Source organism: Struthio camelus, chromosome 1 (assembly GCF_040807025.1).
Source record: "Struthio camelus isolate bStrCam1 chromosome 1, bStrCam1.hap1, whole genome shotgun sequence".
In the NCBI taxonomy this organism is placed as follows: domain Eukaryota; kingdom Metazoa; phylum Chordata; class Aves; order Struthioniformes; family Struthionidae; genus Struthio; species Struthio camelus.
Window position 1 is genome coordinate 151,619,905 of NC_090942.1, and position 12,576 is coordinate 151,632,480.

The window sequence follows — 12,576 nt, forward strand, 5'->3', positions numbered from 1 at the left end:
CACTCTTTTTCCCCTCAATCTACACCCATACCTAGAAATATGACAAAGGGAACAGGAACCTTAGCCTGGGTAGCAAATATATTGTACAGCAGCACCTGTAGCTAGTTACACTGCTCTGCCGACCCAGCTTCCTTAAATTAGCCCAGCTTAATTAAGGGAGAGGCCAAACTACTTTTCAAACATTTTGCAAATTTACAGGGGAAAATACACATTGCAGAAGAAAGCCTCTGTCAGCCTAGGCTTTACCGAGGATGCTGTCATCTCGAGTCACACCTCCATTGTGGTATCCCTTCGTTTTGGGTGAATTTCATCACAGGGCTGGAAAGTAGACCATTTTCTAAAGCTAACAGCTCAAGGTGCCAAACCCCACGCTCAGAGCAGTGCGAGTAGCTGCTGTTACCTGCATTTTATTATTCTCTCGTTAAGACTGATAGGGCAGATCTTTTCTGGTATTAATATGCATAATTCTGTTGGCCTCAAAGGCGCTGTGGCAGGGATATACAAAATGAGGATCTATCTGGCCCTTTGCCATTAATAACAAGGAATCATTTCTCTGTATTGGAACAAGACGGTGATTGTGCCCCTCTTGCAGCTTTGTGAAAGACTCTAAACAGAGGGAAAAATTAGTAAGTATTTTACTATATTATTTTTGTATAGCAGAGAGGCTGGATAATTCATTCCGGATTCTCTCTTGCCTTGTCAAAATAACAGGGTGTACACACTCACTACAAAACAGCAATTTTGAAAATTAATTCCACCACATTAACACGACAGTGTTTCACCAGCTCTTTTATACTGGCCTTCCATTTCCTTACACAAATTGGCTATTTCTGTTCTAAAAGAGTATGTATCTCTTTCCCTATACTATGTTATAGACTATGTTTCCCTATACAGATTCAATTTAAAACGGATCATATTTTGCTGTGTTTTCAAACGTTAATGCCCGAGTACATAAATTGCTAATGTTACAGCAAGTGCCTCCTTATTTTGGCATTGGTACCCCTAAGACTGAAACGGAGTTTGCTTAGAGTGGTATTTATTATAAGTCTTACTCCCACCATAAGGTCTTCTAGACTGATCTCAAATTTCTACTGAACTATTTACAGTTTTTTCCCTTTTTATGTGATATTTTTCAGTAATACAGAGATTTATTAAGTTCCAGGATTAAAATATACAGCATGAAAACAAATCATGCAAAATACACTGTGCCACAAACCTCAAAGTGCTTTGAAACACTAGTTTCAACAACAACAGCAGCAAAAATCCAAGTATGGCAATTTAGGGGATCTGTGAAGGTACAACTAATGAACGGTTGGTTGACTTTATCACTGGTAGTATAATATTTTAGAACCATTTTACACGATATTCTGTACCTCAGACTCTGTATACTAGGGGTCAGGGAAGAAATGCTTACATGTCTGAGTTTGCGTAGTGGACTGTTTATTGACAGTTGAAAACATCTCTGTGGCCAAGAAAAAAGATGTGCCATATATGGTGCCCAGACTAAGAACAGCTTCTATTCAGATGAGCTGATGACAACTGATGACAAGTAACAGATCACCTGGAGGAAGACGCTGATGATCTGACAAAGCCACTCTTGGGGCCACCTCCAAAAGGGCCTTTTTTTTTTTTTTTGTTCTTTTTGTAAAAAGCAAGGAGTATCCCCCTAGATTTTGGATGAAGAAAGGAAAGAGAGGTAATAAAGGGACTATAGAGGGAAGTTAGGTGCTTCTGTATGGGGGACTAAGCACTTAAAACACATGCAAAATGAGCTAAGTCAAGTGGCTTTGATTCCCCCCCTTTCCCCGTCCCCTAGTTTACTCTGAGTCATTGTCATATAGCAAATAAAACTCAGCATGTTGGGACCTGATGCCCCACTGAATTTCTAATATCACAGCTGGAGATATGAGAATGAGGCCAGCTACTCCTTGAAGTCCTCTGGGCTTATGTATGTGCCTGGAAGAATAGAGGGACACCATCAGGAGTCCAGTAAAAACGATCAGATACTGCAGCTATCAGTGTGGTAGAGACACCTAGTTAACAGCAGACACAGTAGAAAGCTAGGGAAATAATTAGCTTTAGTGCCATAATCAGTTAAATGGTTTTGTTAATTTTTCAGGAATTTGCCAAACTTAAAGTTACAGAAGAGCATCTGCGTGTAAGCCAGTAAGTCACATTTTGGCCAGAGTGCAGCAGGCAATTCTACTGAAAGGTCAAATCTCAGCAAGCCATCTTTTACACTAGTTTCAACACAGAGGGCCATCCAAGGCATGCCTGCTCTGCAGTCATTGCAGTTTACACGGAGAAAGCCAAAATAGCTAGCTCTGGTATTGCTGCTAATTTTGCTATAGCAGCACAAGGTACCGTATAGACTGCAAATTCTCACTGAGAAGCTGATAATATCCAGGCAAATATAGCTTGATGAAGCTCCACGGTGCTGTCATCCACGCTGCTAGTGGTACCTAGGCTGCCTGGATGAAAGCTAACCTAGGTAAACCGCTACAAACAACAATTGCTATAGAAAAGATATTGTACAAAACAGCTGGCTGTCACAGTAGTAAGAAGGACTATGTAAATAGGTGAGTATTGGAGGTTGGATTAGATGGGATGCTCAAATTGTTGCTTAATGTTTCCGGTTTTTCATGCTTTGGGTGAAGGGACACACTTTCCAAGCATTCTTGGATGTGCTTTTCATTTATTTGAGTAAGAAAGACAAAAAGAACAATACTGGAGAAATACAAAGCACAGTAAACATAAACCAAAACAATGCTTTAATTGCTCTGAAATTTAGGATACTGAAAGCAAAACAGTGCCGTGAAAGCTCTTCTGAAGATTATGATGAAAATGAATAATCTTCCTGTGATACATTTTTAATATGGTTCAGTATTCTATTACTTTGGAATATTTCTGTATTCTGTTACACTGCCCAAGAAAGGCAGTGTTAGCATATTGCAGTTGCTTCCACGTCTCTGTACCTTGTCTCCCCCCCTCTCCTTCTGAAGTTGCTCTGTTCCTTCTGAAACTTTTCTACGGCTTTCCCACGGGGATCAGTCACAAAAGCCAGTCAGCGTTTCCCCATTAACGTCTAGGGCAGCAGTGCTGAGGGCGGCCTTTTCACCTTCCTCCCAAAGTTGCCCAGCAATTTCTTTCCAGCAGGGAGCTGCAATAATACGCTCTGCTAGCACCGAGGTAGCTATTGATCTGCATGCCTCCACTAGTTCAGTGCAGCAAAGTGGGTCTCGTTCCGTCTGCAGGCTTTTCCCTCGGCTTTGGAAAGCAGGATGAGTGTTTGGAAATACGCTGCTGATTACCATATGTGTGTTCTGTAATTCTTCACATGTCCAACTCCACCAGGAGCTTAACTGAAGCCAGTGGGATCTTACAGTCATTAACATGTACAAGGCAGCAGTTCACAGTTGTTGAACTAACAACCTACCTCTAAGAAACTGATTTTTCTCCCCTCTAAGTATTGACACGTGCTCCACTGACTGTGATGCTTATTCACAGTGACAGTGTGTTTGGTAGGATTTCATGTTTTCACAGGATTTGTCTTGTGCAGACAGTTTCTAATTTACCTCTGCTCTTGTTTTAATTCAATCAGCTGATGGAGTGCAGCTGATCTCACGGCACATATGGCTGTTCAATTTGAATATTTGATGGACTGATCCTTAACGCTTTCTGCTAAAGAATTAGCAAGACTGCTAATGAGCCAAGGGATCCCAAGTGGGGAAGGGGAGAAATACAGAATAAGATTTGTTCTTCATTCAGTTTTTTATGTTGTTTAAATAGGGAATAATTCGCTTTACATACTCTGACTAGTTTCTTCACAGGTCAGAGAAATTTCAGTTACTCATCAAAGCCATCGTGCTTAAAATGTCAGGTTTTCAGAAGCGGATGTCCTCCATCCCACATCCCACCCTGCCTTGCCACTGCGCTGGGCTGTTCCCAGGACTGCAGCTCCTCTACGTTAGCCAGTCGCATTTGATTTTTCCTCTGGCCCTTTCTCTACACTCCTCCTGCTCTCTGCCATCAGCTTCTGGCTCTCGCTGCACCCTGCAGCTCTGCAGGCCAAACACCCCTAACTGCGTCTGTCTCTCCCAAACTCAGTGATATCTCTCATGTCAGTAACAAATGAAAAAGGGACCTCACAAGGAACATCTTCAATAATTAAGAGCTCAGATTGCCTTTGGGTTTCGTTTCAACAAAACCACTACAAATCTAGGAAATAATTGCAACCAAGACTGCAAGAATAACCAGATCAACCTCAGCCCACTTACCTAACTAACCAAGAGTCACTCACTCCCTCCCAGTACACTTCCTTGCTCCGTAACTCTGCAGCAAATATATTCTCTGAGTGCATTGGATAATTGTTGCAACAGTTAACCTTGAGAGGTAGGACCCTTGGTACTCCCATTTTTTCTCAGAATAAACATTTATCCCAAATCCCACCAGTCACAACAAAATGCAGAGTACAACACACCAATAAAAGCAAATAAAAATCAGCCAAAATTATGACTCTCACTTAGCAAGCTTATGTTTTAGGAGAGGAAAGGGACAGATTGACTAGATTGGCTTTGAAGATCTCTCAGGAACTCAGGTAGCAACTGTTCAGGGCATAGTGGAATTAAGGATGTTTGTACAGCCTTAACTCTTCTTTTCCACTTCAAAGTTTTCTGTGATGTCCTTCACCCGCAATGCAAAAACTTACAAGGAATTGGTTTTCACAACTATGGTCAAATAATGAGGCTTTTCCCTTGATTTGACATTGCACTTGTAACTTTCTCTTATTGGGATTATTTACATCAAAGGTTCTCTTTAGAAGTTTCTGCAACCATGATGTGCATGTATGTAGCTGGACAGAGGCGTCGCTATGGTTTGAAGAAGTTGCTCTAAATTAGTGCATGGGGTTAGACTAGGTTCAGGATTCCTGCAGTGATTATAAACTCAGCAAGAGTCCTTACAATAGCTTCAATCTCTACAGGGTCACTGTCTTGTTAATCAACAGGACAGGACTCATAGCAGTTCTGCGTCTTAGTACTTGCTTTCTTCAGAAGCTGCAGTTTCAGGCAGCATGGTCTGTCAATTTACAAAGTCTACAGGGGTCTGATATGTTTGGTAAGAACACATCAGATAAGGTTAGTCTTCAGTTAGTCTTCCCTGCTTTGTACAAGACAGCCCAAAGTTTACAAATTCTTGTTACAGTTAGTGCAACCTAAGATTTGGTGACTTTTAAAGCTATGCCTGAACTGATTCTGAAGCCCAGGTCCAGATGCTAGTCCTGGCCATAACCTGAATCCAGACTGTGACCAGATGTGGGCACAAACTGGTTCTTGCCTCTTCACACCTGCTGGGTGCCGGACACGCAGACATGCAGATGGAGCAGGCTGGTGGCACAAGTGGAAACAGGACTTGGGGTGCACCCCATGGAAGTGCTTATCCCTTGGAGGAGCCACAGCTTGAGCTGGACAGGTGAGCTCCGCTTGGTGTTGTGCTGCATTCCTTAAAAAGATGCAGTTTAAGCATCTTCTTTTTGCTGATGCTCTGTACAAGGAAAAAAGAAGGGGAGAATGGCCCTTCCAACCATGAACACATTTCAGCAGGCCAGCAAGGGGCCCTCTTCCTGAGGGGAACACATGGTTTGCAGCCCTCTCGGCTTTTCGGTGCTCTGCCTTTGGGCGTTTGTATGGGGAATGCATATATGCTGTCCTAAAAAAAGCAAAACCCTGGCATTACTATGTGTATAGCACCTCCAACAAAAATCTGGAAATGACATTATTTTGAAACAGTCTGTTTCTAAAAACAAGAAAATCAGTGTTAAAACTGAACGGATTTGCTCAGCACAAAAAGACGGCACAAAGTGGATGGAAAAGTCTGGATGCAAGTGAATTGTCAGAAGAGCAGCTATGGCACATTGTTATTGTTGCTGTTTTTATTAATTATCAATTACAACAACCACTGCTGGTACTGATTTGCATTGTTAGAGGACTTGAGAACTGCTTTTGTGCCATACAACGGGTTCTTGACTCAGAAAGTTCACTTTTCAAGACAAGAGAGAGCAGACAGATATATCTGGCCTGAATGGGCCCTGCAAGGAACCAGTGCGGCAACAATGCTCAGGCATGAGAAAGAGTGGGATCAGTGCACTTTTGGCCCCACCACTGTTTTTCACAGTCCTTGTGGAAAAGGAGAGACTTAAAAAGAGGATCTGAAGGTAGGTATGGAGGTACTTGAAAGCATTCAGTGGCTCTTCCCAGGTACAATGGGAAATATGGGAGAAAAGATGGGAAGTATGGGAGAAAATAATTTATGCAAAATTTAGCAAAGGGGAGGATGGAGGCTCGTGACACCAAATGAGCAAAAGTGGGAGCCAATATGTCAGCCCTGATTTGAGGCCTTAAAAGTGGAGACAAACAGCCCTATTTGATGTGATAGAAAAGGAGATGACAGTGGTGAGATGCAAAGACAAATGTGATGTGGGCAAGATGTTAAGCTACGAAAATGATCTGTGCAGCAGCACGAATGGAGGTGGGTAACATTGCATTTGTCAAAACCACAGAACAGGATGCTGCAGCAATCAAGGTGTGTGATGAGGCGAATTTAGACTAGAATTGTACCCGTGTGAACAAAGCGCTTCACTTAGAAAATGCTATAAAAGAAATAGTCTGCGAGATTTAAATGTAGCCTTGGACAGAGAGACGTAAGGAAAGTTCAGACTAGAAAGTGATACCCAAGTTACAGACCTGGAGAATGGGCAGATTGGAGAGGTTATCCGTGGTGACTGAGTACTCACGTAAGGACAAGAGCTAGGGAAGAAAATGGTATTATCTCTATTTTTGTCATGTTAAGCCTCAGCAGATAGCTAGACACTGATGAGAAGTGTGGCTTTCGAGCTCTACTTACACTTAAACTGCCTCCTATCTCCTGCTCTGTGAGCTTGGTTTTTAGTCTGGTTAGCCTGCATCCTTCAGATGTGCATGTCCAATCCTATGTGTGTCCTCACACCTCCACACGTGCTAAAAGTGCTGCCCAGCCTGCTTGCAGGGAGCTCGTAGGCAGCGCCCGACCGGCAGGATGGGCAGGGTGCAGAGAAGGCTCTGCCTGCTGTCGTGGCACAGGCAGTGCTTCCAGGGCAAGAGAGAGACATGGCTGTCCCTACCCACTCTGGCTTCCGCAACCCTGGTTTCTCAAACCTGTTCAGCTGACTCTTTGGATCTTCAGCCAGTCTCTCAGGTTTGAAGACCCCATTTATCACATAGTGTCTTTTAAGGTCTTCTGAACATGAGTTTGCAAAGGGATAACTCAGAAAGTAGGTGGTAAAGTTTTTCACAACCAAGAACCACATCCATACTAACACATCTTTACTGAAACCAGAAGTGTTACGCTAGATGTAGTTAAAGTATAAGTTATGTTTGGTGTTTTCCAGCTGTAGATTCCTGCATGTTGGAAGGCCGATTATGGCTTTGGGCATGTTAATCATAACGTTTAAGACCACTGCAAAAAAGCCCCAAAATAACAGAGAAATTCAGCACTTGCATTTGCACATCAAGAAGCAAATCCTGCCTCAGTTCCCATACTGCAATGCAGTTGGGGCAGACCTGCTGAGCTAAACGTACACTGGGATTTCAAAAGACCAAACTCCCAAATAGTTGCAGCCATGCCCATATGAAGGGAGGAGGGTGGGAGGCGAGACATGAGGGATCTAGGAGCCCGCTGCTGTGCAAGACCCGGGCCAGAGTGCTCTGCAGAGCAGCTCTGCAGCTCTCAGAGGGAGGAGTTATTCTGTCCAGCTCCTCACCTAGGTACTGTGGTAAATTTTTCCTTCTTAAGCTGCCTACTTTGTGAGGAGACAGGATTGCAGCTAGCATGATGACCTGCCAGGCAAACATGAGGTCTTGGGAAAACCGCTTGTAGTGGTTTGATTTATTTAATTTTTAATTCACAGTGAAGGAATTTGCAAATAAATTCTCATGAACAAAAGGGTCCTGTCCATCCAAGGATGCGCTGCACATTTCTCTGTGTAGCTTTGTGAAAACAGTTCTTGAGGAACACGCTCGAGGGAAAAAAGAGAGAGTGAACAGCTGTGTTTACCATTTTGAAGATGTGCCTTACAATCCCTAGTCATACAGCCCATTTTGCTTTTTGACTAGGGTCACTTACACGTCCCCGTGCCTTCGTATGTAAAGGAACTAGGTCTTTCCTCCGTTTCTTGGCTAATTGTACAATCCGTACTCAATGAGAAAGACTAGCTTCCTCGACTGTTCTTTTTAACTGTCCTGCATAAAAAAGGATGAATGAGCTTCACATCACATCATATGCTTAGTGCATTGTGAAATATTTATATATATGTATATGCATGTATATATACATTGTGAAAAAAAATATATAAATAAAAAACTCTTTTGATTGATACTATCTGGTACTAATTTGTAACAAAGCAACAATGATGAAGGCAAAGGACTGTTAAATATGCAGTTGAGTCCTACAAAAGCCTACTTTGTAAATGTTAGCTATGTAAAAGCTCTGCCAGTAATGTCATAAGCAATCCATCATAATCACCCTTTGATAAACTCTTTGTCCAGTTTAAGAATTAAAAGCCATATTTAACGTATTCATGGAGAATGGAGAAACACATTTAGAAAAAACAGCCTTAATGCACTACTAAGCTCTAAACCAAATATTTATAGGCCTGCAGTTTATAAATAATCTAAAATATTTGTATAGTGGATGTCCAAGAGATGGAAGCAAATTCAGTAATAAGGCGGTTTTACCATTCCATCTACCTTGTTTGGTGTTTTACCCACGGTTACATCAGGTTTATAAACATTTCAGATAACTGAGTTATTGGTTTAGAAAGAGAGCTCAAAGGAACATGAGTTAAAAATGTATGAAAATGGTGCATTGTTTATAAGTTTATCTGTCCCAGAAAATAGCCAATATCAAAGTTGGTTCAGGCTGAGATCTATCTGGATATGTATTAATCTTCTCCAAGAAAATAAACTAGAAATTACTGGGGTAAAAGAAATAATAATGAAATATGGAAATAACTGCGGATTTTGCACATTGTCATTATATAATGGACATAATGGACATAATGACATTACATAATGGATTCTAATTAAATCCAGGTGGAAAATGACCTTCCCAGACCTCCCTTCAAAATTAAGATTTTTGACAGTCATGATTAATGGAAACATGCACTTTGCATGGTTTGTAAACCTGAAACATCGTTGTACATTTCAGTTTATAATTTATCCCATTATCTGCTTCTGCATGCATGAAGGTCAGCCGTACTGGTACAAAGTAGCAGTGAAATTCAGAAGCTCCAAAAGCTTGTTTTCACAGATTTTCCATTATTTTACATGCGTAAATAATTTTACCTACTTCTTCCTTAGAAAGATAACAGTCTAAAAGAGTAATATTTTTAACAGCAGTAATTACAATATTTTTGTTCTCTTGCCTTTTTAGAGTAAACAAAATGGCACAATAACAGAATTATTTTTAAGAATTCCTACCCGCAATATTTCTTCAATGCAGCTGTTATCTCCTGTTCCACTGTCCTGTAAACAAAATGAGAAAAGAGTTTGTTTGTTTTTTTAAAAAGAAATAACAAATAGCAGGTTTCAGGAATGGTTGTCATGTGAAATTTATTCAAAACTCAATTACAGCTTCGAGATGAGGCCAAGTCTTTCTAGCATGCGAAAAGTGGCAATGTTTAAAACTCCCCCAACTATTCCCCATCTGGGCCACAGGAAGATGTAATAATTACAATGTTTACATACAATTGCAACACATTTGTATTAAATTCATTGGCTTTTGCTTATGCTACTTTTGCATGTGGTTGGTGTTATTTTGAATATACTGGCTATGAATAAATATAGGTAAAATACATTGCATGTACATACGTCCAATGGACACATTTATTTGCATTAAATAAATAATATCTGTGTGTACCCTTTGTGCAGGGAAGACTCTGCAGCGATACTGCCTGTGTGAAGTCTGATGAGATATAGGGTAGACGCAGCTGTGATGCTGACGGGAGAGCTGCAGAGATTGTGGCGCAGGCTGCAACACAGAGCCCGGGCTAGTCAGCACACTATTAATGAGAAGGCTATGATCTCCTAAAACGCTGAGCCCTAAGCCCATCCGTACGGTGTGGGACTGAACGCACGAAGGAATTCAGCTCTCCGGAACTGTACAGCTTACCCGAAGTGTTTCTGCAACGGGTAAATCAGAGATTTGGCAGAGCCGTGCCGGGAGCAGCTCTTCCTATAGGTGCCATCCAGCCGGTGCCTTCCCTAGCTGCTCAGCTGGGTTGCCCCTGAGGACCAGGACTGCATCCAGCAAAGATGAGGCAGCGTGGGACATCAGTCTGCCATGCTGCAGTATCCCCTTCCTGCTCAGCACAAGTGGGGAGGGAGGGCATCAGTGCTGGGTGGGGACAGAGGTGTGGGAGATGAAGGGGGTCCCCTACCTCCAACAGGTCTCCACAAGGTACAGGTGACTGCTGCATCAAGCAAGGTTTCTAGGGGGTTACTTCACCACACTAAATTCCCCAAAGATTTCCCAAAGCAAAAGAAGATTTTCTTCCTTTTGTAGAACAGAACTAACTTAGCGGGCAAAGAATGGGGGTGCAGGTCTTGTCACTGGGGTAAAGGGGTATCCAAAAAAGCGCAATCATCTCATTAATTATCGCCCCCAAAGAGCTAGCTATGGGGTGAACTAGCTCTTTGCCTCCTATTTTCAAGAAAAGACCTGGAGGTTCGGAGTTTCCAAGTGTCCGCCTCGAGAAATATCAAGGGAATTTGATTTTCCATAGCGCTGAGCGCTTGTCATCTGGAAAGCAGACTCCTCTTACATCGCCATTTCTACACTCGGAAAATCTCAAGACACTTTCAAAACTGAGTACTTCTGTGCCTACAAGACCCGAATGAAACCCTCAGTCAGCCCGTGCAAGTCTCCTCCTGCACTGTCACCGCTGATCCCCAGAGTGTGCTGCGTCACTGAGGAGGTCTGAATTTGTAGCCTCACGTAGCCTCATAGGTTTAGCCAAGGTCAGAAGAAAGACAGCCATGCATAGGCAAGGGAACAATTATGTTTCGTAATTTTTTTGTAGCTGTTATTTCATGCCAACCCATAGAAAGTCGTAAGTGTTTTACTGTCAGCACTTCTGATGAAATCTTTGCTGAATATGGCCCTTGATTGTTAAACAAATGAATTGCATTAACTCTTTTTGGTGCCACACTGCCAGTCACTAGCAGCTATACCACTGATTTCAAAGGGAAAGGAACTAAGCACACTATAAAGTCAGCTGTTTGAGAATTACTCATATTTGATGTACTGCTGCTAAAGAGAAACTGCAGTCCCTTGCAGATAGCCCTGTTCGGGTCTCCCCACAGTCCCCGAGGAGCTGCACAACGGCGCCCGCTGCCTTTCCTGCCGCTGGAGCGGGAAGGCAAGCAAGAGAGTCGATGGTGCCAATGAAGTGGGCAAGACAGCAACACCACAAACACTGCACACAGCAACACCACGACAATTGTGTGGACTTTTAAGAATTTCACATTCTTATTAGATAAAACTCTTATTTCTCTCTTCTCTGTGGGTTTCCCTCCCTTTCCTCCTTTTCTTTCTCCATTGCCTGGTCTAGGACTAGTTATCACATTAACAACGATGGAGGGCGTAAAACCGTCATCATACATGCCTTCTTTACAGAGGATTGACTCCGCTGCCCCACCTGAAATTTGCCGCTCTTTTCCATTGTCACCTTACACAACGAGGCATAAGATGCCCCCTGCCCCTGTCTTCTGATGCTGTGTACAATGCACTGAACATATGGCGAACCAAATAGGTCTGCAAATACTCATCAGCAAGAAACTGAACTTCCCGTTACCACACAACTAAAACTATAGTTATTCTCCCCAGCACATCATATCTCTAAGCAGGGAGTAAAAAAAATTTTCACATCTCTCTCTATCTCATCACGTTGCTTTCCAAAAGACAAAAAATAAAACAGAAACACAAGACCAAAGACAAGAGATACAAAAATGAAAACAGAATTTAGAAAAAAAAACCCTTATATTTTATCCTTTTTGTTCTTTATCTTTTGAATGTCAAATATAATTTTTTAATTTATTTTTTGCTTTGAATCTTGGTTTTCTGGTAAATATCCTACATCACTGTTGATATCAAAGTGTCTAGAATAAGAGCGGAGAACTTTCAGTCCGTGGTCTGCACACAGCAAGCAACTTCAATTTCATACGGCCTGGGACCATATATTTTTTTTCTTCCTGATATTATTGTATAACACAATGCAGAATGTTAATGTAGGACCTAAAGTGTGTCTGAAAGGTTTCTGTAGCCCTTGGTATGCAGAAGGTTCCCCATTCTCACTTCAAAAGTTTCTCCAGCCCACTACTTTTCTATTCCCATTGCATAGAAAGCCACGCTGCCCGTGAATCTTGCAACCTGAATTTAACTTCATGGCCATAGTTAAATAAAAAAAGAGCCAGTAAATGTCTCTTGAAATCTGCATTAAAGGAAAAGACTGCATTACTTGTGTGCAGCAAATAGCACACGGCA

The 12,576-nt window shown here is 42.0% G+C and overlaps 1 protein-coding gene across 2 annotated transcripts in view; it reads right to left on the reverse strand.

The window, feature by feature from the left end:
• Positions 1–12,576, reverse strand: part of AFF3 (ALF transcription elongation factor 3) — a 337,446-nt gene that overhangs the window by 173,469 nt on the left and 151,401 nt on the right. For both annotated transcript variants that reach the window (XM_068924417.1, XM_068924407.1), the window contains exon 4: positions 9,513–9,557. In XM_068924417.1, the coding sequence (XP_068780518.1) occupies positions 9,513–9,557 (45 nt within the window). The remainder of the gene's footprint in view (positions 1–9,512; positions 9,558–12,576) is intronic.